This window comes from Blennius ocellaris (assembly GCF_963422515.1).
Source record: "Blennius ocellaris genome assembly, chromosome: 11".
NCBI lineage: Eukaryota > Metazoa > Chordata > Actinopteri > Blenniiformes > Blenniidae > Blennius > Blennius ocellaris.
In genome coordinates, this window is record NC_137660.1 from 16,029,152 (window position 1) to 16,056,397 (window position 27,246).

General features: G+C 45.8%; 1 protein-coding gene across 5 annotated transcripts; it reads right to left on the bottom strand.

The window, feature by feature from the left end:
- Window positions 1-279: 279 nt before the first annotated feature.
- On the bottom strand, window positions 280-26,739 carry LOC308136370 (serine/threonine-protein kinase WNK1-like). Of its 5 annotated transcripts, XM_080504701.1 has the most exons (30): window positions 26,554-26,739; window positions 22,785-24,034; window positions 16,291-16,463; window positions 15,762-15,982; window positions 13,925-14,082; window positions 12,504-12,592; window positions 12,183-12,402; window positions 11,990-12,091; window positions 11,495-11,876; window positions 11,242-11,390; window positions 10,792-10,872; window positions 10,401-10,436; window positions 9,780-9,920; window positions 9,384-9,482; window positions 8,595-8,674; window positions 8,299-8,461; window positions 8,092-8,208; window positions 7,861-7,974; window positions 7,711-7,756; window positions 7,480-7,623; window positions 6,364-7,391; window positions 6,202-6,276; window positions 5,978-6,097; window positions 5,565-5,865; window positions 4,905-5,082; window positions 4,609-4,802; window positions 4,368-4,526; window positions 4,048-4,277; window positions 3,515-3,957; window positions 280-3,083 (listed from the first exon to the last, which is right to left on the bottom strand). In XM_080504701.1, exons 2-29 carry the CDS (start codon window positions 23,577-23,579, stop codon window positions 3,544-3,546), a joined length of 6,009 nt encoding a protein of 2,002 aa, XP_080360827.1. In that variant the 5' UTR covers window positions 23,580-24,034; window positions 26,554-26,739; the 3' UTR covers window positions 280-3,083; window positions 3,515-3,543. The 5 variants fall into 5 exon arrangements, with proteins under 5 accessions (XP_080360827.1, XP_080360825.1, XP_080360826.1 ...); XM_080504699.1 differs by having other exon boundaries at window positions 280-3,957; XM_080504700.1 differs by lacking the exon at window positions 26,554-26,739 and adding an exon at window positions 24,850-24,967 and having other exon boundaries at window positions 280-3,957.
- Between the last annotated feature and the right edge of the window lie 507 nt (window positions 26,740-27,246).

Below are 27,246 nucleotides of genomic sequence, written 5' to 3' on the forward strand. Positions count from 1 at the left end.
CCAAATAATTGAGTTTTTTTTTTTTTTTAGAGCCTATTAAAAAAAAAGGATTTCTAATTCTAATCTATGTTCTAAGACATAATTGGTGCAGACGTGTGATGGACTTTTTAATGTGGAAAAGGAAGAAGCTTTAATACGTTAAGGAAAAACTCGTCTTTGAAATGTCTTCATGAAGCTGCATCTCTTCCTCCTTCATTGTGGCTCATTAGTTTCAAAGCTACAATGATTTTTTTAAATACCTGAGGGGGGGGGCAGGAAAAAGTCCAGATAAACAACCCAGAGACCAAACGGATACTTTAATCGATATCTTTTTTTTTTTTATTTGTTTTTACATTTTGTACAATGTGAAAAACGGACACAGAAACAAGACACTGAAATCACTGGAAGTCAGTTAAGGAGGGGGAGCAGAAAATAAAGTACAACGGCCTCAGACTGTACTGTGTGGAGGTTCTGGGACAGGAACTGATATTAGCACAGTAGTAGCACACAGAGCAGAAGCCTGGTTGTGATGAGGTGCTGTACAGGGGGAGGGGGGGGGCAAGTGGTGAGGTTTTTTTTTTTGTCAGCATTTAAGATTAAACACCAGTGAAGCCGGCATGCAGAAACCTATACGATGGTTGTGATACTGAAAGTTGTGCCTGTTATATTGATGAATGGCATTGGACACCTGTGATATTCTCAGAAAGGCAAATAATAATAAAAAAACAAAACAAAAAAATCTCTAATATTCCCAATATCAAAAAACATTGAAATCGGTAACAACCCTTCAACAGCATGCAAGTGTTTACCCCCTCGGTCCCTATAAAACGTTGCATATTCTGCATTGCAGTAACTTTATTTTTTTCTCTAGAGAAGTTAAAACTAGTCATTCGATCTACAAGCGGGTGAGAAGAGTCACGACGACAGCATGGCACTGCGAGGTGGTGTAGAGAGAGAGTGTGCGTTCAGCTCTGCAGACCTTTGTACGGCTTCTCTGAACCCCCCCCGGTTTAATGATAAGTCCAGGGGGGAAAAAAAATCAAAAGGTCGGGCCGAATCCCGTGTTGGCGTGAGCCATATCGAAGCACACAGCTGATTTCACAATAACTGAAGAGAGGAGAAAAACAAAAACCAAGCTGGTTCCACGACACTCGCTGTGCTATTTGGTCCTGCGTTTGTTCTCTGAAGTCCCCAGTCTCAGCCACGGGACGAAATTAATCTGGAACTTTTGTCATTAGTGTGGATGCAAGGCACTAAAGTGTTCCTCGTGTCTGCAGGATAGAGTGCATGTGCATTAGAGAGTGGTGGGGGAGGGGTATGGGGGGGGGGGCAACCACAAGCAGACTCTAGTGACCGAGCGGTGTGTGAAAGCGTTCGTCTCACATTAACATATGTACAAGTAAATAGAAAAAAAACAAAACAAATAAAAATAAACAAAAAAACAGGGGGGGGCAGGGCAGTTATAGATAGACGAGCTTAATAAACTGAGAGGGATACCAATAACAACAACCCTGCAATTGCACTTCCTTTTTTTTTCTTTCTTCTTTTTTTTTAATATATTCCTTTAACTACATGTTGTTTAACAACCTTTAATAATAATTACAGTGAAACAACATCAAAATCTGATGGCTGAATACAGGTCCATAAAGAACATTTGTTTTTTTTTTTATTTTATTAAACATACGCATACAAAAACAAGACCACAGAAAGAGAACCCCAGACACTTGTGATTTGAGAGGTCACAGGTCGTCAGACGCCTCCTGAATTTCTTGGGTTTTATTTTTTAATAGAAATACTGCATATTCTGAAAAAAAAAAAAGATTATTCAGACACTTCAGTGCATGCATTTCCAAAACTATTTTCTAATTATGTATTAATCCCGCAGTCCGGCGTTTCAGACTTTTAAACTAAATTAAATGTTGCTAATCTGGGCACCTTAAGTATCGTACATTAATTTCAAGTCAATTAAACAACTTAATCCATTTGTCACACGATTGTCAAGAGTTAAGACGGTGAAGACTTAATGGAATATCACTTCGTTTCAGAGGTTATCGGCTTCCTGGGACGGATTTTCTATCGGAAACAAAACAAAAGGATTGAATATAGTCAAAGGAACTGGCTTTTAGTTTGTAAAAAAAAAAAAAAAAAGGAGTTAAGAGTGAACGTTCACCTTTTTTCAGAGTAGTTTTACAGCATTAAGGTTCTTTTTGGGGTAAAAACCGTCAAAATGTGTTTAATTAATTGAATCATGGGGCCAAATCAACAGTATTAGTATTTTTTAAAAAAACACACCAAGAGATTCAGGAAGGGTCTGAGTGTAAATGTAATGGGCAGAAATATGTTGTGTGACCTCTCTCGTCCAATCTATTTGTGTAAACAACTGGGAGAAGCATTGACGCTTCCCTCAGAGTCCTTAAACCCTCCTCCGGTAATACCGCCACAAACTGGTTTCACTTTAATATGAAAAGCGAAGTCGGACCGCTCCTGTGTGGTTTCACATGTCAATTTGGGAATAAAACAAAACAAAATGAAAAAACAAAACAAAAACAAAAAACACCCTGCAAACACCCTCTACTCAGATTGTAATCTACAGCAGCATCACCTCTTCAGTTCTTAACTCTGGTCGGTGGTCAACACCAGGAACACGTCTCATATGTGGCTTTTTACAACGTCAAGACTGAAAGAATAATTGGGGAGGAGAAGAAATCTGCATGAGACGACTCCAGTCACAGACGCCGGGACTCTCGGACATAAAACGTGGAGAACATGGAATCAGAACCCAGTGAAGACATCTCTATGTACAAAGCCAATGTTTTTTCATGCGTTTGGAGATTAAGGCCACAGTTTCCGGGGATATTTTCGTTAGTTGTTTTTTTTCTCTCTCGTTATTGCATTTTAATAAGACACTGGGAGGAGCTCTTACCGCGACCCTTTTCCCCTATGCTACCCAACTTACCAAGTCTTTCTTCTCCCGAGACTACAAGCTCCCTCCCTCCTCCGCTCTCTCTCTACACTCCTTCTCCCCCTCGACCTCCTCCTCCCAAAAAACCGTCTGTACTACCGGGTTACGGTTGAGCCCGGCGTGTCTCCAGTCCCAGCTCCACCTAAAAACGACCAGATCAGTAAGGACATGAGCCACAATCCCTCCACGCCTTCTGCTCAAAAGGAATGACGATATTGCAACATCTGCTCTCGAAAAAAAAAAGACATCTTTGGCTGCTGTTGGGGTTTTGTGCCTCCGGTGTTGATTTCGTGACCGGACACAAACCCGGCCCGAGTCGTCCCCCGGCGCGTTTACAGCTAAATGGCAGGCTAAAGTGTGAGACTTTGTGCTGTGGATGTGTATTGCACTCTACCTCGTATGGCCGGACAGACTTCGTTCTGCCCGAGAGACGACGAGAACCACACAGATCAATTGGATTACCCGAACAACAGAATAAAAGTGGAAATAAAAAGCACAATACTGAGCCAGCTCGCCGGCAGGAGAGGTTGGGGGGTGGGGGATGGGGGGGGGGGGTTTGATCAATTGTCTGACCTCTCTTGCCCCGCGAGGCCAAGCGCAGTTCAACCGGGACCGGGGCTCGGCGTGGACTCCGCCGGCCTCGGGGTGGACGCGCCCGGGCCGGAAAATTTCTGGGTTGCTGGTGCAGTTCCCATGTGGTAGCTTTGGTGCAGGGGCACCGAGGACGTGGCGGGCGGCTGGTACGGGGCGAGCGGCTGAGCCGGGTTCAGCAGCCCGACCTGGCACGTACTGGTGGGTCCTGCCCACTGGGGAGCGCTGTACGGCGCCGAGGCGTAGCTGAACCCGGGGGCGACGGGGCCCAGGGAGCCTTTGCGGGGGCCGAGGGGGGCCGGGGGGTTGGCCTGGCTGGGGAGGTGAGTGTTCGTGGTGGAGGTGTTGCTGGAGGGCGTGGGAAGCGTTGGACAGAGGTAGCCGGGGGCGGAAAACTTACGACCCATGTTGGCTGGAGGAATAATCTGTAGAAAGGAGGGGGGGGACAACTTTTTAAATAGGAATCAAATATGAATGTACTGGTTTTACACAATAGGGCCTCAGTGTTTGCTTACATCGTGTCCCAGAGTTGCCTGCGACCCAGCTTTAGGACCCCTCTTGCACTGGGAGAGACTGATGGCGTCCCTCGCCCAGTTGTCCACCAGTTGGTGCAGGTCGTCTGTGAAGGTGCCTTTGCCCTTCTGGGTTTGAGAAGCGGGGGGGGAGGGTCCGGTGGGCTGCGTCGGGGGGCCAGAGTGGTTCGGGCACAAGCCGGAACCATTGGTGGAGCTGCTGCCGGCTGGTCCTGGGGAAAAAAAAGCAGATGACGGGAGAGTCCTTGAAGAAGAAAAAGTCACTGACGCAGCTCAGTGTGGACGGAGGAGCTTCCACACACCTGTGGCGTAGCTGCTGAGGCTGGGCATGGACGGGGAGGAAACCAGCTGGTGCGTGGACGACCTGCCGCCTCCTCCAGACGCCTCTTTTGTGGCTTCCGAGGCTTCTGTCGCGGAGAGGGAACTCTGTTTCGGAGGCGAGTCGGAACTCTGGACGGTGGCTGGAGATTCAAACACATTAGGCTTAAAACTCTTACTGTCTTTGATGAAAAAGTCGTTACGATTCAAAGTGCCGTTGCGTACCGGAGTGTACAGGGCTTGGCTGGCCGCTGCTTCGTGCGGATTTGTGGCTTTTGCTTTTCAGCCTCCGTCGACCTCCGGCCATGGCGACGGCAGGGGAGAAAACCGAAGGAGGGGGCTGCTTCCCCGTCTTTGTGAACAGGGCTTCGATCTCCTCTTTCTGGCGGCTCTGCAAGGCCTGGATCTCCGTCATATGCCTGGAAATACACACACACGAGAACGTCCAGGCGCGTCTCGATGGGGCCGTGAAGCAACATGAGCGGAGTGGTGTGAAATTAAACTATTAATAAGTGACATACTTCTCTCTCAGGCGGCTGATTTCTTTCTGCAGGGCTTCGTCCTCCGTCCCCGAGTCCTCGTCGTTGTCGCTGCTGTAATGAGGGTGCGCGTTATGTGGGTCGGAGGTCGAGGACGAGGGTCCGTTCTGCAGACCGCCGCTGTGGGACGGACTGGAGCTGGCCGCCGGAGCAGGGGTGACTGCGGGGGAAAAAAAAAAAAAAAATCAAACACACGATCGCAATAGACTCGCTTAAGTTGACAGATTTAAAAGCTGGACCGCAGCACTGTTGACTGGAGGAAGACGACTTTTAATTTGCGTGCATTCGGCGATCAAATCCCCCCTATGTGATTCAAATAATGAATTTTTATGCGCCGTAGCCGATAACTCCCAAAGATCTCGTTAATAAATCCCACTGCAGCTATTGTGACGCGACGTATTAATAATCAATGAGAGAGATTGAAGTGAAAATGTTTCCACTGAGCCTCGGGCTTTCCGCAAAGACACCTCGGAGTGCATTATCCCGTTATTACCCCTGCAGTGGATTTACTGGTTTCACAGCAACGGGTGTTTAAGCAACTATTCAATTCAAATGGCGCCTCATCAAGCCGCAAAACGACCGTCTTTGACACTGTGCTGTTTAAGCGAGCTTCTTGCCATTTGTTGTGGACATGCGACGCACCTGTGACTGAAAATCGGCCCACTTTGGCGCCGGCGTTGGGCTCGGAGGAAGCGTTGCTGCTTGGGGACACGTGGAAGCGCCCGGTCGTGGTGGACTGACCGGTCGGACCAGCTGAGAGGGAAGAGGGTCCATTCATAGCGTCGGTTTCACACATTCCTTTAGGCAGACCGGACGACCGATGGAGGGTGTTTTCTGGACTTGAGGATGACGAGGATGTAGAGGACGACGCAAAGGAAGAGGAAGAGACGATGCTGGAGGGACCTGGAACACTGCTTGACGCACTGTCAGAAGCCACAGAGACCTGAGGAAAGAGAGGACGGGTCATTTTAATGGCATCAGCCTTTTTTTGGGGAGGTTTACAAGCACTCACATTTTGATCCCGGAGTTTGCAATCATTTGCAGCTAAAACTGACCTGGAAACGTCCAAGAGTGAAACCTGCTGCCGGGGCTTGGGAATTTGCACCCTCCTGAACCGTCTCGGGACTTATAGCACTCCTAAACTGGGTATCAGGATTACCCAGGGCTTGCTGGGACTGTTGAGTCACACAAATACAGTATAAAGACAGGTAATACTTTGTAGTGCGGGGTCACGCTTAAAGAGATGGGTAGTGCTGCAAGAACAAGTGTATGGGCTCACCTGATTGGGGCCGGGAATTGGAGGCACGAGGTCAGAGGGAGGTGTGGCAGCTTGGTCGAAACCAGTTGGTAAAGTCTAAAAATACAGTAAACAATTATCACCGTTGAAATAATATCGGGAAGAAAAACAGGAGGTTTAAAATGTACAGAGCTCTTTACTAACTTGTGCACGGGGCTTGGATGGAGGAGTCTGGGCATGTCCTGCCGGGGTGACACCCTGCCCCGGAGTGGTCGAGGGACACAGAACACCTTGGGCACCGGAGGGAAGTGGAAGGTTGGATGGGGGGACGAGGGCAAGGCCTGGAGGAGGGGAGGAGGTTCCGGTGGGAGGAGACGACGTCCCTGTGCTCTGACCGGGATCCACCGATGATGAGGAGGCAGAACTCTGGTCTTTGAAGAGGGACCGGAGCTTCTTATCCAGAGCTTGAATGTCGTCTCTGCCGTTGGTTTTGGTCTGGAGCTCGGCTCCCTCGGACTCTGCCGCCGCTGGCGGCGGCTGGCCTTGGTTTACACTGGGCAGCGAGGAGGTAGCTGGGGCTGGGGCGGAAACGGGAGCAGGCTGACCCTGGGATGTCGTGTGCTGTGGTGCATGGCTGGATGAATTGATAGGAGTAGACGTAGCGGCACTATTAAAAGGTTCTGAAGCGGGGACACTTCCGGTACCACTGGATGAAGCTGCGGGCGTTGCGGAGACGGAGCTACTGCTCAGCTGGGGCCCGGGTGCAGTGGGGGCAGCGGCTGCAGCAGGGACGGAGGACTGCGTCTTGGGAGAAGAACCCGTGGGAGCTGAGGCAGGGATGCTAGCAGCTGCTGGAAGTTGGGATGGGGCCGTTTCATGCGAGGGCTTTGGTGGTGAACCGAGCTCATTGTTGACGGGGTGGGGCTGAACGGACGACGGTGTAGGAGAAACCCGTCCTGTTGACAGGGTTTGTGTGGAGGCTGCGGTCGACTGCGCGACAGAAGCAGTTGGTAAAGTAGTGTTTGTAGTGGAGGACACGGCTTCGGGAGGAGATAAGAGGTTGCTGGAGGGCAACCCAGCTTCGGTGGACAGGACGGCGCCTGGTATTGGCTCGGCGGTGGGGAGATCAACCGTTTTGCCCCTTTCGAGACGATCCTGCCTCATTTTACTGAACGCCTGCTGAAGAGTCCCAGACGGAGCAGAGAGGGAAAGGCCCAAAGTCAGGGAGGGATCTGTAAGAAACAAACAGATGGAATAAGTTTGTTATCTTCAGAGCTGTTGGTTCGGAAACGCAGTGTCAAAACTAGAATGTGCCCTCACCCGGGGCAGTCTCGTCGCTTATAGAAGTGTTGGCGGAAGGAGGTCCAAAGAACTGTTCTTTAAGTCGAGACTCTGGCACCGGGCTGACAATGAACCTGCGTCCGGCTGAATGCACCACCTGAGCTGCAGTGCTGGGGGAAATACCTGCACAAAGAAAAAGCCTTTGACATGAGTATTCAACATCAATGACAGGAAGTGAAGAAGTGTCTTCAATGCATAAAGCTCGTTCACCTGGCATCATGGGGACAGACAGCTCAGCCTGTTGTTGGTCACTCTTCTATAAAGAGAATGAAATGTTGATCATGAGATTTTCAGGCTTCGTGGGTCAAAATCATTAGAGGAACTATTTGGCTAAACGGGGGATGTGGAGAACCAAAATACCTGAGGGAAGTTCTCCTTCATGCCATTTCCCTTTTCGTCCGCCCTTTCTATGACTTCACGGACCTGCTCTATGAAGGACTCTCGCTCGTTTTCCAGGATGAACTCACTCTCAACCTAAAATGCAGAATTAAAGTCGTTGATGGGTGTTTCCCATGTGATAAGATCCTGTAGAGAACACACAACCATCGGGCGAATGACACGTTTGTCATTGTTCATGTTAATGGAACCTACCATGATTTGGGCAATCTCCTCTGGGTTATCACCGTCCAGGTCAAATTTGAAGGTCACCATCTTCCTATTGTGCGTTTCCAGCTGGCACTCTGCCACTCTGTCTCCCACGTTAGAGATCTGCCCAAAGAGATGTGACAATTCTTCGGTCACCAATTAGCAGTAAGAGGTTGGTAGAATGGATCGAAACAAAACCGTTTTAATACGTACGTTGAGAACATTCAGCTTGGCTTTGGTCGACTTTTCATGGCGAGAGCGGCTGCGTACGGATCGCCTTTGGTGCCGCTTCAGCGACCGTCCCTCGTGGCGACCTCCTGACGTAGAACTGCCATCATTGCCGTCACTAAGACCTGAAGCTGTATCTGAGAGGCAGCTGAAAGAGACACGGTTCCATTACAGACGAGGCTTCACAATTAAATTGCTCAATGCAAGTCAAACAAGAACTACATTTAACATTTTCTTTTTTTTGAAATATTATGTGAAAATAAACACAACATATTCCATACCTGTCTCCAGAAGGTGGCACGAGGGCAGAGGGTCCTACTGGCTGTTCTCCTGATGTTGACTGAGGAACACTTACTGGAGCCTGAAAGAAAAAATACACTTTGAAAATCACTTCATAGCATCAAAGCAGATGTTCTATTAGAATCAAATTACAAATGGCCATTAACTTGGTCTTTGATACTGCTCAACGTGTAAAAATATAAAGGTATCGCATCAAAATGGGATCATTGCATTCCCCTGAATGACCACCAGATGGGGCTGTTGAATGTAGTGAAACAGGTAACTGGCAGCAGCACAAGACACCATTATTCAGTGCTGAGACGGAGGATAAACACTGCTGTGCAGTGGAGTTTTCATTTCCCCCAGAAACGGGCCCTTTGCCTAGACTCGGCTTACAGGGAGATTATTTTGTTTATATAAATCACCACTGTTGTATCACTGCCAGCTCTAGGTCAGGCCTGAAGGTAGTAGGAATTCCTTTTCCCCCCCCATAGCTGTACTAGAATATCTTCAATTGATTTCATCAAAAAGGCCGTCATTGCATATGGATTTACATTTTAACAATAGTTTCACTTGTTGTTGGTGCCAATGTGAGGAAAAATAATTTGAGCACAGGCCCTGTTAAGACCATCACCATTACAGTAATTTAACTGCTTCAACAACGGTGGGTAACATGTAGACCTCAAAAGCTTTACAATAGCTATAAACTATTTTTGAGAAGCAGGAACGAGACGAGGAGAAAGAAACACATTAGCAGAGCCACACAAAAGTATAATGTGCTGTTCGAGTACCTGCAGGACAGAGAGGCACGAGGCCTGATAGAGGAAGTATAGGTGCTCTGCGTTGAGTGGAGGAGACATGATGGGAGTACTTGGATCACTGGCCCAAGACTAAGAGTGATGCAGGAATGAGCAGCATGCAGAGGGGGAAAGTGGAAGAAATAAAGGCAACAGTGACAGCAATGACATTTGTGAGTAAACATTGAAAAAAGAAAAAAACATACAAATAAAGGAATGACAAACGAGCATTAAAATGGACAGCTGGACACTGATACCAGTATGAAGTTAGTATATTCAAGCTCAACGGAGAATTAGTGAGTTTCACGCACACATGTCAGTATGTGTCTGAACGCTGGAGGAGATCATTTGCATGTTAAGTGTGCGCGGGTGAGGAGGGGCTCGCGTCACCTGTAACTGCGGAGTTCCTGTCTGAGCCTGCGGCAAAGCGGAACTCTGAAGAGCACTGCTGCTCTCTGGCTGCTGCTGCTGCTGCTGCTGGGGGAGAGACGGCTGGGCGGGCGGGGGTACCAACACTTGCTGAGTGGGCATCTACATAAAAAACGGCAAGGGGGGGAAAAAAAAGAAAAGAAAAGTGGAGGAGCACAGATTAGGGCAGAAGATAAGAGGACGTGAAAACCTGACGCATTACATTCACATGGGCGCTGAGGATACTTCCAGAAAAGCTGGTTTCTCTTTCAACTAATGTCAGAAATTTGCTTTGGCTCCTTTCCAACGCCACTTCGACTTACCTGAGACAAACTAAACGACATAAATCAGACAGTTTTAAAATGACATTACGGGGGGTGTCTTCGTATTCATGGGAAAACTCCTGATGTCTGCCTTTTTTTTTTGCCAGACATACAAATTGCATGTGAATCCATACTGCACTTTGGATTTTTCCTCTGGACAGCAACCCCGCCCCCCTCCCCCCCCCTACCCACCCAGAGTTTTTGCACCCAGAGCAGTAGTTTTCTGAAAGGCCGTGGGTGTATTTAAAGTTGTAGCAGGAAAATGGGACATTTTATCTACCTGAGGGGGGAGCGATGGTTGGTAGTAAACTCCGTACTATAAGAAACAAAACATAACACAGGGTGAGAGAAGGGACCTTGGAGAGGGAAAAAGAAAGGAAAACAACCTACTTAAAGGAGGAACAGAGTGGAAAATGTGGGCTTCCGTACGCCGCTTTTAACGCGGCTCTCTGAACCAGTAAACAGGCTTTTAAAAAGGGTTAACCTATCACCGTCTGGAAATCACGTTTTTTTGCTGATTTTGATCGGGCGAAGTTCACTTCGGCTGCGGTGATACAAGAGGGCGTGTTCGCTATAACCTGAAATTATCTGGTTCAGGTCAGTAAACAATGCTTTTCGGCAGGCGTGGAGTCACTGTTCAAAGACACCAAGACGTGCAGTACAAGTAATACCTGTGGAGGTGCCGCTGGAACAGACTGGCTGGAGGGCGCAACCGGAACAACATCCTGGACTCCTGGCAATTGAGGTTGAACCTAATGCATGACAGCAAAAACAAAAAAAAACACAAAAAAAACAGTATCGGCACAATTAAAATGACAATTCTTTGAACAGAGGTCTTCCTGGGCTGGCCAGAGGTCGAGCTCTTATCTACCAAGACAGTAACTGCATGCAGTTGCTCACAAAACCAGTCAGGTCTGTTTGTTTTTTTCTTTTTTGGTAGAATGCAAATTGCCGATTTAAACATACTAATGCCAGGAGGCCATCTGCAACGCTGCCCCAACGGCCAAGACGACATTTAGCAGTGGCAAAGACCGCTGGCGAATAGAAATGCAGGTTGTAAATGCAACCGTTTGCTTGAAATACAAACAGTTAATACATGAGATTAAAAAGTGTTTTCTCACCAGTGACAAACACTGCTGTTGCATTTGATCGGTCTGTGCCTGGGGCTGGAGGTGCTGACCCGGAGGAGACGTGTAGGACACAACAGGCTGAAGAGGCTGAGCTTCAGGAAAGACTGAAGAGCCGTGTGGTCTGTCGCCAACCTCCCATGCTGCGCAGGAGAACAAAAAAAAAACAAAAACGTTGACATCTATTCACTAGAAAAGCAAAGCACTGTCATGCCCCTGCAGCTGTTGGTATATCTCAATACATTACCTCCGGTGTGCTGTAGCTTTTGGTCGGTCTCGAGCTCCTCGGACTCCGGCTGAGCAGAAGAGACACTCTGACCGGGGACTGGGGCTGGAACTGGAACTGGAGCTTGCCCACTCGACTGGGGGACGTACTGGCCCGCCTGTGTCCCCACGGCCATTTGGTTGGACTGGGGGCTGCTGTAGTTCTGAAGGCTCTGCTGAGAAGCTGGCTGGGTAGGCATCTGTGTGCTGTGTTGCGTTGGCTGTGGAGGGGCGTAGGAGGTGGCCTGGGGCGCTGGCTGCGACAGAGGCACCTCCACACACGACTGCTGCCCCGGCTGCTGCGCCGAGAACGACGGCGTCTGCAGTTCCTCTTCCAGCCTTCTCTTCTCTTGATCTTCTCTGACCTTAAGCGCAGTCAGCAAGTGCGTTAATGTCACTCAAAAGACCACTGAAGAGACAACTGGGTCTAAGAAAAGTGTCGAGCAAAACTGTGGAACGATGAGGAGGATGGACACACCTGCTGTCGCTGAGCCCTCTTCCTACTGATCAGAGACACCCTGTCCTTTATGGCCTTCGCAATGGTTTTGTGATCGCCGTCACACACATAACCAGACTCGACCTACAGAACAAAGACATCAAATATAACTCAGCAACAAGAGATTTCAAAAGACGAGCACGGACACCGTTGACACGTTAAAGGTCCGACTGACCATCTCCTGAGCCACGTCCTCTGGGACATCTTTGTTGAGGTCAAAGGAAAACTCAATTGCTTCATTGTCTTTGTATTTCCCTTTCAGCTTTTTAATGTCCTCAATTCTCAGCCACAGCTTTATGGCCTCCATCTCGCCGTCGTCCTCTTCGGCCAACTCCACGCGCACGCCTGTGTCCTCCTGGAAGAAGGCGTGGTTCAGAAGGTCCTTGATCGAGTACCTGAACCAAACGAGATCAAGTGGTGGGTTTTTTAGAGACAGAACACAGGAGTGAAAACAGAAATATAAACTTAGTGCAAATTTGTTCTTCAGTTTGTAAACCTTTCATCTTTGTTCTGGCGAATGCATCCCTCGATGATCTCCTTGACTTCAGGAATGGCCACCTTGTCAAAGCTGCCTGGCTTCACCCCCTAAAGGAAACACAGATGTTAGAATGAGGACACGTCTCCGAGGCTGAGCGGTCTCGCTCCGTGGGGTCTTGTATCCTACGTTTTGGAGCTCAAATGCACTGCATTAATGGCTGCGAGTCCAGGAGGACTGACGAGCATGTCAGTTTATTTTACAAGGATGTTTCTATTATTCAAAATGTTTGGCAAGTTTGAAATTACAAGTTTGAATGTTTGAAAGTACTGGATATAGAATAAGACAAAATCTTACTGGGCTAACGTCAATAGCAAGTTGTATTTTAATAAATTCTGCGATCAGAATCACATTTGGGATCAGATTCCTGATTAGAGTGGAATACTTTTTGTAATTTTTTTTCGTGTGAAGGTTAAACATCTCGTTAGACGTCGTTACAACCAAAACCCTTCTTGTGGGGGTTTTAAATGATGCAGAAGGTGAAGTGGTGGATAAGGAGCACATAAGAGAGTGAAGCGGGCTGATGAGAGGTGATGAATTGGACTAAGGGCAAAACAAAAGTCCCTGGTGTTCTAGAAATAAAGAGCCGGCCGACAACTTAACAGCTGAACTATGTGACCGAAGAGAAACAACAACCCTTCTCCCAAATAACAACAATTGGACCCTCTGTACATAAAGGGACGCAAATATATTTCCATTGTAAGCCATTGGTGGCCCATAAATAGAGCGAGGTAATGTTTATAGTAGGCAAAAACATCCTCAGTTGAATCACGTGTCAAACACTTCAGTATTTGTCTTCCATAGTTAATGATAAACTAAAGCTATTGGCTTGGAGTTAAAGGTACTTTTGGAGATAACAGCCCAAGAAACAGGTTCGACCTCTTTATCTGCGGAGTTGTTGCAACTGCAAATGAATCATATAGGTGACTGCGCAGTACAAAAGCTGACTGAAACAAGCGGCGTGAATAAGCCGAGAAATATTCGCCTGTCTGGCAACATCACTTAACTATACATCATGAAAAAAAATACAACAGGATTGCACTTGTTCAACCACTTATCAATCATCAATCCACGCCTCTGGTCCACATATCTAACCTGAATACATGAATTATGAAAAGGGGAAGAAAAACAGAGGAGGGCAGAAGAAAAGCAGAAGGAGGGGGGGGGGGGGGTTGATGGTGATTAACAGTTATTTAGGTCTCGAGGCAAACAAGGACCTGGGACACACAGTAGCAAGAGGATGGAAATGTACTATAAGCTACAAGTGTCAGCGAGAACGTGAAAATGACTCCACAACTGGACACTAAGCCGTCGTGGCACATGGGGAGAGGGTGAAGGCAGGGCAGAGGGGGGTGACTTGGAGGGCTGGAAGGGACACTTACACTGGTAACTCTGCGGTAGATCTGTGCAGCATTCTGGCACTCTGAGTAAGGGTACTCTGAGGTGGCCATCTCCAGCATGCACATTCCAAAGGCATACACATCCACTGACTCGTCGTACTTCTCCTCATACATCTCAGGCGCCATGAACTCAGGGGTACCTTAAATCAAAACAACTATTCAGAACTCTCGATCTCCCTTACTCAGAGTGGGCTTCTCACAGCCCACTGCCCCTCAGCTCCTCTAACCCATGTGGGGTTGAGGGAGAGGAGGATGAGAAGAGTGACCAGCCCGTTGACACATCCCGGTGGAGAACCTGTGAGGTGAAAGTTGGAAGAGAGAGAGAGAGGGAGAGCGAGAGAGAGAGAGAGAGAGAAAAGAAAAGGGGAAGGAAGCAAAAAAGAGAAAGAAAACAAAAAAGGAGGGAGAAGCTGGGCTCAGTTAGACTGCAGAGAAGAAGGCACGTGTTTGTCTGTGTAAGACCTTCACATGTTGGGATGGAACCGTGTGACGGAGGCAGCCAATGTGCAGAACACACTCGGCCAACGTTTTACGTGGTTTGTGACGTTCGTACGGCGACAAGGACAATTTGGGCCAGGATAGTGTGATTTGGGACACCAATCCGCTTGGCAGGGGGGAAAACGCAACTAGCTATGGAAATAACTTGACCTTACCTTTGCACAACCGTGATCTTGCTCTTATAATACACCCCAAAAACTTGACTTACCGTCTGTCTCGTCTTCACCTACAGGGAGGAAAGTTATGGTCAAGGCTGAGATAAGCAGATCCCATAGCTAGTAAAAGAGCCTAAAAAAAGTGTGTTCCTGCACATCAGCCTTCCACGTTTTGTTTTTTTAAAATTACCATTTAATCTCAGGTCTTACACAGAAAAACCTTTATTTGAATGTGATTGTTTCTGAAATTGATGTATAGTACAACACACTGTCAGACTTACCAGGCCCATTAAAGATCATACTTACTCAATGACCAGCAGTACCCTATTCATTCCAAACAGCAGAATTGGGCACAGCTGAGGCTAGAGCCTACATTTTAAAAACATACCCAAGAATGTGAAAGGAAAAAAAAAAAGGGGGGGTAAAAAAAAAAAAAAAGAAAAGAAAATGCTGACAGAGACAATTTGGAGAGAGCTCCCTGGACACAAAGATGGAGCAAAAAGATTCTGCAGCCCTGCAATATTTTAAGAGACAGTAAGAGACAAACACTAGAAATAAAAAACCTGTTGAAGCAAACCCATAGAAAGATACGTTAAACATGATTGGAGAAAACTGGCAAACAGACCACATATTTCCAAACCACAGAACAAAGACGGGTCCGAGGCAGAACCAGAAGCCATACCTTTAGCCATGGCCAGGCTCGCCTGCAAGAAGGCACGAGAGCTATTATAAGGATTCGACTAAGTTGCGAGTTGCAGAAATGTTAGGCGCTACTTACATTCAGTAGATGCCTGGGAAAACAAACAACTCTTTTTTTTTTTTTGGGGGGGGAGAAACAGAACAGAAATACTAAAGGATGATGGTCAGACTAGAGTGAGCGAGGGCAAAAGAAAAAGAGAGAAAGATCCTCGTGGTTCTCTTCAGTGAAGATCGCCACTGTATATTGGCCTCCATTTGAGCTGTGGTTTGAGAGGCAGCTGAAACGCTGTGGTCTGTTTTTTTGAACCACGTCGCCAGAAAAAGCATGACAAACGAAAAGGCTGTCCTGAAACACCACGAATTGCCAAACAAAAAACATAACGTCGAGCCCTCGAGGGGGGTGGAAATAGGTGCTGTCCCACGTCGGACAGGAATGAGAGAGAAAAAGAGTGACTTCAGATTCTTACCTATGACACTCTTGGCAAACGACGCACGCTTGAGTGTGGCCAAGCCCAGGTCGCCGATCTTCACTGATCCCGTCGGGCCCGTGATGAATATGTTGTCACACTTCAGGTCCCGATGGATGATCGGAGGAGCCCGAGTGTGAAGAAAGTGAAGTCCCTTCAGGATTTGTCTGCACCAGCTTCGGAGCACTTTGATTTTCATCACCTTGAACCGCTTCAGATAACTGAAACAACAGATTGTTTTGTTTTTTTTTACAGTCTCATTAAAACAGGGAACTAATTAGGACAAACAACTGTCACCACTTTTCCCCCTCAAAGGTAACACTTGACAAATAAAGTGCTTATTCTTTCTCTTCCGTTATATGATTAAACATTTTCTAAATTCCTTGCAAGTGAATCATTTCATCGGATAAAGACCTAAAAAAAAAAAAACATTAAATGAAAATACATTGTCCGGTTTTTCTCCCTATCAACAGTTCCTGGTAACACTGCAGAGGCCGGGTACTGCGAGGTTTACTAATATGTGACTCACGTCTTGAGCGTGCCAGAAGTCATGAGTTCGGTGACCAGCACAATGCACTTCCTGCCTTTGGACGGTCCCTCCCAGGAGTCATAAAAGCGAACAATGTTGGGATGCTGGAGTCCCTTTAACATCCCGGCTTCCTCCTTGAAACGTTGACGCTCCGTTTTTGACAGCTTGCGGTCCTGCGGGAGAGACGGGGGGGGGGAGATTCTTGAATATCGCACACAATTCAGAAGCAGTGAGAAACTGAGACACGATGAAGGCTCATCTGTAATAAATACTAAGTGATAGGTATTTGTTTTTGTTTTTTTAATTCATCAGTTTCTTTGGGTTTTTGTTTTAAAGTATTGCATTATACAGCTCTATTCATACCTAAAATGTGTGTATATATATATATATATATATATATATATATATATATATATATATATATATATATATATATATATATATATATATATATATATATATATATTCTGGCACCAATAAACACACAGGAATGGGTTTTTTCTGGCAGACGACTAAACAAAAAGGAATCCGTCTGGCTTTATCTGTGATTCCAAGCAAACGCAGAACCTCCAGCTTAGATCATGAGTATAGCACAAAACATAACGCCTAATAAATATATATATATATTTTTTTTTTTATTGTTAATCATCTTTTTAACAGGAAAAGTCAACATACGACTCCCCTGTAAAATAGGCTTAATCCACATTAATAAAACAAATTATTCACGCAAGAACACCAGAAGAAATTTCTGCACAATTTCATTTTAAGCGTTTGATTTTCAAAGAACACCCATTAGCATTTGAAGCAAAGTTAACTGCTGTCCCCGTAAACACGTATTGAAGTGCTTGTGTTCAGACAAAATTATTCACAATCCCACAAAACAATGACTATAGAACTAGATTGTGCAGTTGTTGTCCAAGAATATGCTCTGCCCCTTCCAAACAAAGCTCAGATATCAACATATATCAGGCAGCTGGTGGGCTGTCAATGAATCACTCCAAATTGAATGTGAACGCGATAGCGCCGACTGCTCCTGCAGGAATAAAGACGGGCATCAACGTCTGTGTTAAGTTCTGTGCATTAAGAGAAATATCCTAAACACGCTGGAACCAGCCGTCTCAAGTTACTTGAGCGATTCCTCCTGTGACCTACATTCAACAACGAGCGTGGCGACGGAGCAGCAGAACTACGGCTGTTGGACAAGCCCAGTGAAAACACGCAGCCAAAGGCCTCCAGTGAAATCCACAGAGACCTGGCCAAGAGCCAGGCTGTCCAGGAAATAGAGCCCCTTTGTGAGCACGGGTCAATTTTACACTTTTGTGAGGCTGCCTTGAAGGATACCTTAAGTTAGACTAGCCAGTCATAGTTTGAGCTATTGTGTCGGGTGGTGGGATGATTATTATGATTTGTTTTTTTTCTAGGAGGTGTGTGTGTGTGGGGGTGAAACCCGGGGCAGACAAACAAAAATGGAGTAAACCTTGTTACGAATAGCTATTAGGAGCCAGGAGAAACGACCACAACTCAACGAAAGGCGACACAAAAGTGATGAGAGAGCAAACGAAGTTCCTCCGTGCAGTTAGACCAACTGACCTACTTTCTGGAATATTAATCTTTTTGTTGGGTTGGGTGGTGGTTTCCCTTTCTCCATCTGTGTATCATGTCAGGGCGGCCATACAAAAAAACATCAACAGCTGCATTCCGAGGCCCTGAGATTTCAAGATGAGAGCATGCGACGCCGCAAGGATCATCTCAAACTTCCGAACTGACCTCATGATATACATCCGTATATCACAAACATCCTGTAACGGGCCCTGGGGAGAATTTACAACCGTGTGATCGTCAAAGACCTCAAACTTATCAGCCTCACTGTCATGTGAAAACATTCATTGGGTTGATGTATCATTGGGTGAATACCCTTTAAAGTCTCTAAAAACAAGCGCCTGCAGTAAGGCATGCTTGACTGGCAGCTGTTTCGGACCATCGGTGTTAATCACTGACCTGAGACCAGCCCAAAATTTAGACCGCCTACCCAAAAACAGACACATAAATAAACAAACACACCAAGCTAATCGCAACCGTTCAAAGTTGGCATCAGACTGTGAAGTAATAGATCCCAAACTAAGGCTTTTGCAGACTGCGTACATATTTCTCGACAGTTGAGACGTCAAACTAACCAGGCGTGCGCTGGGGCACCAACAGCTGCTGCATTTAAATCAGTGCCGGGACAAAGTAGGCATGAGTCACTTTACTGAGAAGCTGGAGTGAAAGTACTGCCTCTGCAAAAAGTATACATCATAACCCTCGTCTGTGGAACACGAGACTAAAAGAGTCTTTGAAAGATGTAAGAGAAGCCATGCATGGTGGAAACTGGAGGTACCGCTTCAAAGTAATTCTGATGAACACGAATGAAAATAATGGAGAAAATGTAGTATATTTGAAAGCGCATAGTTCTACAGACAACGTCACTGAACACCTGTATAGTTAACGCTTTTTATTTTCACTTAGTGGATCTTGTTTTGGACTCAAACTCCATCTCTCTTGTCATTATGTTTGTTTTTAAATTATTGTTGTTTATAATGCTGGGGCATTTACCTCTTTCCTCTCCAAATAAATTAATAAAGAAAGATACAAGGCATCCTTAATCAACTTTTATTCTACCAAGTAAAAAAGTGTGGCAATAAACATGGTATATAATATATTTGTATGTATTGATATGTAGAAATCCATGATTCTGATAATATCTTAACGGGTTTAAAAAGTAAACTACCAAACATGTAATTAAATTTTATTTCTCATCGATAAAAGCCATACAAACCAGCCTCATTATTTTATATGTCCTTTGGCTCCATTCCACATGTTTAAAGATGTAGAAAGTCACAAAACACAGATACAATGACGTTAACCCCACCTGTAGTTGCCAAGGTCTGTTACTATTTGAACACATTTATGACCCGAGGTGTTTTCGACTTCACTTGATTCACATCTCATGCCAGTTTACCACAGTGCCACTTAGGCAGAGAGGAGAATACTGCTTCTAGGCAAAGGCCATCATAAATAACCCAACAACTCTAAAATTAGACTTGAGGGAGAGAAAAAAAAAAAAAGCCGGGATCATGCCAAGGGCTGGCTCTGTCAGGTTCCTACTCTGAGGTTGACACTGAGGGCTAGATAGAGCTCTGCGTGCCACACACAACCAGATTTTGAACAATAGCGAGAAGCCAAGGAGGCCTGGCGAAACACTTTGATCCTCAGTTACTTAACTGCTGCATGTAAAGCCCTTTCTGTGCTGGCAGAATTCCAGAGCGTGCCCAAGGAGGTGTGACATGTGAAGAGATCAAAGATCATGTGAAGAGATCAAAGATCACTGCTGGAAATGTTTGGGGTTGGGGTTTTTTTTTGAGCAGAAAGAAAGAACTGAACCAGATTGCTCAAAATGACAAAATGGTTATAGGACAATTAACCGTCGTTTTTTTTTTTTGTGACATCAAAATCAGTGAGTGAAGGTTAGACATTTGCCGTAGCCTTCCAGGAAACGAACGTCATGTAGAAGCGTATATATTGGCAAAACCGTGCATTTACCACTTTCACTAGTCATCCCTGTAATCTAACAATCCTAAAAAGAACAAGTCCCTGTGCTGTACTACTTTGGTGTGGCCCGTCACTCCCAGTGAATGCCATGAGGCAGCTGGAAAGAGCCCCACCCCCCACCCCCCCCAAAAAAACGCTCGAGGAGGATGCCTTTTCCTCATCTTTCAAAGTCTGCCTCGAGTCAGCCATTGGAGAGGAGGAAGGCGGGGAGGGAGGCGAGAGAAAGATGACATGGTTGAAAAAGGATGAGTGAGCAAAGGAAGGGGGAGGTCTCCAAATGCATTTCTCTTTTTTCCCCTTCGCGGAGTTGACCTACTTTACTGCTCAGACATGCCTGCGACGCGAGATGTGAAACAAATGTGTGGGTTCATGGGTGGGTGAGGAGGGAGAGAGAACGCCTAGGATTCTTAAGACGACTTGTGGACAGATGGCCTTCCAAACACTGAACATGTGATTGGCCAGCTCGTCTGAAACTTTTCTGTCCCGAGGTTGAGGGAAGAACAACACAACTTGTGTGGACTCATGATTCTCACACATGTTTGTCCATGTCGATAACTGTCCTTCCTGGTTTTCAAAAATACTGAAATGAGCCTCATGACACATGACGCTACATTTTTAACCTTGTGGACGAGATGTTAAAGACGATCACATGGTAGAACCTGTCAGATTTGTTGCGTTGGCAAACGGCCTCGTGATTTGCTGCTGCTTTCAAACTGACATTAAATTCCCAGAGTACAAGTAAGTGGCAAACCTGATTAATGTGTGCATCACTGATTCTGGCATCAACAGGAAGCAGGCAAATTAATTAGACGAGCCTCTACTCTCGTCCTCCTCGGTGCAACCCTTGAAATTAATTCACACGGTATTTATTTGCTTCTCAGGAAAATAATCGCAATTTTTCATGCAGCCGGAGCAGAAAATGCAAAGAATTTTACTAGTGGTAAGCGCTCCAGATAGAACTTAGCCGTTATGACAAATGTAAAAAAAAAAAAAACAAACCATAAAGCTAAAGGGAAAAAAAGAAAGCAGATACAAAAAAACAGGAGTCCAAAGATGAATCCTTGAGTTGTGCAAAACGTATGAAACAGTGGGATCATGCGACTGCTTTAGCAGCCGGAGCCATGTGACGGGGATTTCAGCTCTTAGTCTGTAACACTGAAACTTCTGAGGCCTCAGCTCCAGGAGGACTGGGGGGTGTCTGGTTACGCGCTCCTATTACAGAACTAACAATGAACTCAAAGCACAGCCTTTCTAAATCTGAAAAAAACAAAAAACGAATTCCAACAACCTTTTTGCACCGAGTTAGACACCATAGAAATCCAATATCACCACGATTAAGTAGGTAACAAGCATTATAGATTTTTTTTTTTTTTAATCCACCAACTCAGTTTCAAATTCCTTTTTAAGACTTGCTGAGAAAAAAAAAGAATCACAAAAAACCACTCAAATGCAGAAGCTATTTTGACATAGTTTCCAATCAGACAACTGCCATATTTTTTTCTTTTCTTTTCAAGTTGATGCTTTTTTAGAAGTGGTCAGATACACTCCTCTGTTACAGCCTTACTTCAGGCTCATGCCTTCTTGTAGGCTTCACAAACCAAGAACTTACTGGACTGAAAAGTTACAAGGAGCAACTATAATACCCAGTAAAAAAAAAAAAAAAGTAACTTGATCAGGAGCTCAGTAAAAAAATGAGTAAATCCAAAAGGGAAAAACTGTGAGTGACGTAAACTCAACTTCAAATTCTAAAATATTGGAAGCACAATGGTGGGGGGTGGGTTGTGGGGGAGTGAGAGAGGAAGGAGGGAGGCGGAGTGATGGTTTCGAAGCAGGCCTTGGCAGGTCAGCCTGCTGTGCTTCACACAGGAGATTCCTCTGTGAGGAATGTGACCCATTTTGCATTCACACAAGCATTGAGAGCAGTAAAGCATGACGCATGCGCATGCTGCCGTCTGCGTGAGAGAGAGGGGGGGGGGGGGGGGGGGGCACGTGCCTGCAATCTTCACATTGTTCTAAAACCAGTGTGCATGAGGAGCCGTGCTTCTATCTGTTGCCGGGCGAGGCCGATTGCACTCGGGGACCCGGGTGAAAGCGTGACAGTAAAAGACCACATTCATGTGGCGAATGAGGTCAAACTCCGCCGTGGGCCATTATAGCTGCTATAATGGGACAGACAGAAGGACTCATTATTTTTTAGGGATTCCAAGGTTTACACTGCAGTTTTAACAAAACAAGAATAAAACAAGTTAAAGCTGAGATTTTCTAAACCAAAGCAATTTGCTCCAGCTACTGCCTCTGAAAACGACAGGCCAATCAAGTCTAATATTTTATGCTTTTAGAACAATTTAGACAAGATGTAATTACTTTAGGGAAATAAAAAAAAAAAACAATGAGTTTTTGCAAAACAAAATGTTTCTCAATTTAGCTTCTACAATCCCGGTTTTGCAAACTGATTCATTGATGCAACAGAAAACCCTCGGAGATGGAAAAGACCTAATGCAAGTATCTATTCTGCACATTATCCAGTCCCATTAAATGTCTAACCTCACATCTTGTTTATGGCCAGTGCTTGTGTCTCAAGTGCTACTGAAAGTTATAACCACCCATTAAACAAGTTCCAACAATGTCTCATAATTTGCCAACGTCTTGCAGTGAACTCAAAAGTCACACCAGGCGCCACCGTCAAAGCTACACACAGAAAAATGTGAAGTTTTTATCCAGGTTTTGATGAGAGGTGCGCAATAAGGACAAATGACAACAATCTCAACATTTTGCGTTGACTCATCCATAAAATAGAAAACTATATAAATGAAAATGTACTACTGCGGTGATCCTAATTGCTTCCTTGAGTCAGTCTGAAGGACTAGAATTTGTACTAGAGAGAAGGTTTATAAAACAAATATTACCTGCAGCTCACACCATGCCACCTCCACAGTGGTCTCAGTATCCAAGCCCTTGTAGACGGTCTTGAAGGAGCCACGGCCAATTTCTATATCAAACTTCAGGAAGCGACCATCGGGCGAGGTTCCCACTGCCTTGGTCTCTGCCTCCTCGATGTCCTCTTGAACTCGCTTCTCGGCCTCTCGCTGCTCTGCCTCGGCGCGCGCCTTGGCAGAATCCTTATCGTCTTCCTCGCCCTCTTCTTCCTGATGCCCCTTGACTTCGGCGGCTCTTTCGGGTCCGGCTTGACTTGGCAATTCTGTTCTTAAGCACGTTACTAAGTGGGGAGCCGCCACCACCTCTCCATCACAGATATCTTGGACGACGGCGGGCTCTTGCTCTGAAGGCACTACATTCACCTTGGCTATTTCAATGTCTTTCCTCTCTTCTCTCTGTCTCCCACTGTTGGCAGACTTCTCATTCTTGGATAAACTGGGTTCGGGCTTCGGTAAGTGTGTACTGACAACCGTTTGGCGCTGGGGGACAGGCTCCCGTTGCTGAACCGGTTGCGGTACGGGGATGGGGATCTTGCTGGGTAAAGGAAGGGCCAACGCTGTGGCATTGGAATCGCTGATGACGCTACGGCGTAAAAAACGATGCTCGGCGTTACATCGATCACGATCCATGGTGTGATGGCGGCGGCTGACTTCTGCCGGCCGACCCTCGCTCACCATTGAATCCGAACCAGAACTGGGACCATTCCGACTTTTCTGGGGGGGGGCCAAGAACTTCACCATTTTGTCGTCTGGCTTTTCCGACATCCCACCACCCACACAAGTAAGGGGGTATAATATCTGTAAATTAAAAAAAAAATTATAATTCCATGTCGGCCAGAAAGGCTTCTGGGGGAGGGGTCTATGTGCTTTAAAAAGACAGAAAGATAGAGAGACTGAGGACTTCAATCCGTTGTGGTCTTTTTTGCTGCTCAGAGACAGTCTTTATATTTATAATTTGAGGACTGAAGTAGTAGGATGGGAGGTGTTCTCTCATAAATGGCTGAAGACTGAACACCACGGCAGAACGCAGAGTGCTGATGTTGATACACAAGTGTCTTTAAGTCCACACCATCCATCCTGTAAGACACAGGGTGCTGCTTCGATCGGGCATAAGGAATCACTGGTGAGGAACAAACATGCAGAGCCTACAACAGGTACTGGCAAGGAGCACTCTGGTGCAGGAGAAGGCAGGCTGGACCGTTTGGAGTCAATCCGGTTCACTGCAAGAGAAAACAGACAACATAAGCATGATGATATGTTTCAGACAGTTTATATCAAATGTCAACAAGATATGAAGAAAAAAAAAACAGTGGGTTTTCCAAGTACAGTTAATAACATTACTATGGCCATTTACACGCACTATATATCTGAAGGACGGACAAATTGGTAATGAAATTAGCTGCCTTGTGCTTCATTACTAAATTATTGAAAGATTACATAGCTTGTATATTACGTTCATGTTCTCTAGCCCACTCTCCAATCTGATTTCTCTATTATGTCAAAGAAAATAACATGTAAAGTACATCTCCACCTTTAAATTAGTATTTATTTTCCAGCCAAACAATATAAAACAAACAGATGAAATAATTCTGAAAAAGAGATGTGGAACAAATCCAAAATGCACTTTTGGCAAACAGATTAAATAATATATATATATATATATTTTAAGTTTTACACATAATGAGATTAATGCATTATTATAGTCGCCCTGAACCCAACCCATTAAAGCTGTATAAACAAACATTTCATTAATTATAGCTGGAGAACATCTGTGACGTTCCACATGGGAATGCCATGGGGGATAGTTTTGTCTTACTGCAGTTCTGTAAGTGCTGCTTTAATCATGCAAACCTGCAACGTGAAGCTTGTGACTTATTATTCATCTATGTTGTCCAGCCTTTGGCTGCAGCCATGATCAGCAACAATAATGAAAGAACCACACCGGATAACATTAGCCGCAATAACGACCTACATTAAACGATCGGCCGCACGATTTGGCCGTGTGAGCATGTACAAACACACGATTATTACATACCAATTCCTCGGCTGGTATATAAACGTCCCTACGTGCTATTTGAGGACGGAAACATCGAGTTCGGCGTAACAAGCGCGGAGGAGCAGCGGCTCTTTGTTAGCCTGCTAACGAGCACCGGGCTAGCTCCCACTGCTAGTTAGCTTGGCGGCTGGCTAATCCTCAAACAGGGAAACGATCACCGGCAGTGACTAATTTCCGGATCTCGTCTTTAAAAAAAAAAAAAAAAAAAAAAAAAAAAAAAGTGTTCCGCCCCCGTCTCTGGCTTCACTGTTTATGACAGCCACCACTGCAGTAGAGATACTGTCAACGCACCTCCACTCTTTCGCCCTGGAAATTAGTCTCCGAGTTTATCGATGCCCGTTTCATTTTGGATGATTAGCATCATAGCGGGTAGCCAAGGCCCGGTTTAACCGCGGGGTGAAGTGAGCCGAGCTGCCCGTGTTTGGCGAACGGTTAGCCGGGCGGGACTAATGGCCTCAAAGAGGCGGATCACCTCCAGCCTCCAACGCCTGAAGTTGGCCTCCGACTCATAGGCTTCCAGTCCCACAGGCACAGGGGCAGACTGAAGGGCAATATATACAAAACGAGAGGCCAAAACTTTCTTTTGGTTTAGAACAGGGGGGTCTGCAACCTTTATCGACCAAAAAGAGCACAATTAAGTTTTAATTGGAGCCGAAAAAACACATTCAACCTTCTAAAACGAGGCATAAACGTGATGAGCGTGAACTGTTTTATGTCGCATATATGCAGTTTCAATTACGGTTTAGGATTTCAAACATTTCTTAACATTCTTAGCCGTGTTTGTACCTGATTTTAAAGGTTTCATGCATATTTTTAAGACAATTTTGACCCTTGATCAGTTCCAACTATTTGGCTCTTTCTTTAAAGCAGCCCCCCCCCCCATCATTTAAAAAGTTTTTTAAAAAGCTATTTGATCAGTTTTTGCCCCATTACCTAATCCGCAGGGTGCAGACTTCTGGTATAGAAGAAATACAAAGATGTAATGTATATTCACCCTGTCGCAAACTTCTGTTGCGTTTGTTGTTATTGACACGCGTTAGAAACCGACATAAATAATAATTACCTTTGAGGAGCTAAAGGTGTAGGTGAATCGGTTTATATAGACTATATAAACACTTGCAATGTATTTAAATAAACTATGAGTTACATCCGTAACTGCCCCCCCCCCCCCCCCTCCCCGGGACCCAGAAAAAAAAAAAGACTTGGCAAGTCTCCCACCATGAACTTTATCAGATCTACTCTTACAGTAAGTGGCCTCTCGTGGTTTGTGAAGTGATTTATTGACTCGATCTGATTTAATGGTCTTGTCCGTATCGTCTTCGTTCCAGACACAATTGCAGGGTTCAGTTATGTCGAAGAGACCGACGCTCCCTGTTTAAGAGGAACAATTTTAAACAAGTTTTCTATCGCGTGGGTCCTCTCGACTCCCGTGCAGAAGCCAACTTCAGTTCCGACCTCTCCAGGCTGTCCCAACATTCAATTGGACGCTCTCCGCAGCGGCCGTATTGTTATTACGCAGTTCATAATGGGACATTTGAGCCGCTGCTCCACGTCCAACGGCCTCAGTAAACCACCTTTAATTGGCTAAAATTCGCCTGTGTTCTACAACACGACGCGAACGTCCGGTGCTCCCCGGTGGTCGGTCGGGTTCGGCTAATGGCTAGCCGGCAGGGAGAAACCTACCTCGACAGCGTATCCACAACACAAGCGACGGTCCACGGCGGAAAGGAACAAAAAAAAAATAAAACGTCCAAACGTGTATCCGTCCTCACAGATACGAAAGCAGAATACGTCTACGAAGGGTGACAGGCGAGTACGGCTTGTTTTAGCGAACGCTGCGGTCTGTGTCGCTTTCAATCAGACAGCGGCGCAGTTTGCTTCAGATTGACGAAGAAACGGCTTTTTGTTTAATGCGCCTGCGCAACTCAGCGATGACCTCACCACCGTGACACACCGTGTACACACACACACAAAGGTAATCACACCCAACTTTACCTTCATTCTTAAGACATTTCAAGTATATAATTTCGATAAAACAACAAATACAAAAACAATTGTGGTCATATATGCAAGTTTGTAAGTATGCACGCGTTCAAGAAATGCAGCCTGAAATGATAAAGCTTGCAGGGGCAGTGTTGAATGGGTCCCCCGCACACCCATGGCCCTTGGAACATGGTGCACGTTGAATTTTGGTGCACATCAGAATGCAATTGGAAATGTGGGCTAAGTGTTAAGTAATTGTGTGGCTCACACAGCCCTTGACCAGATACCCCCCCCCCCCCCAGCTAAAGTCACTGTTGGTATGCAAATGACCCCCTGCCAGGTTTCTCAGCAGGACGCCTGTCAGCCTGTCTGCTGCATGCAGCCTGCTGCAGG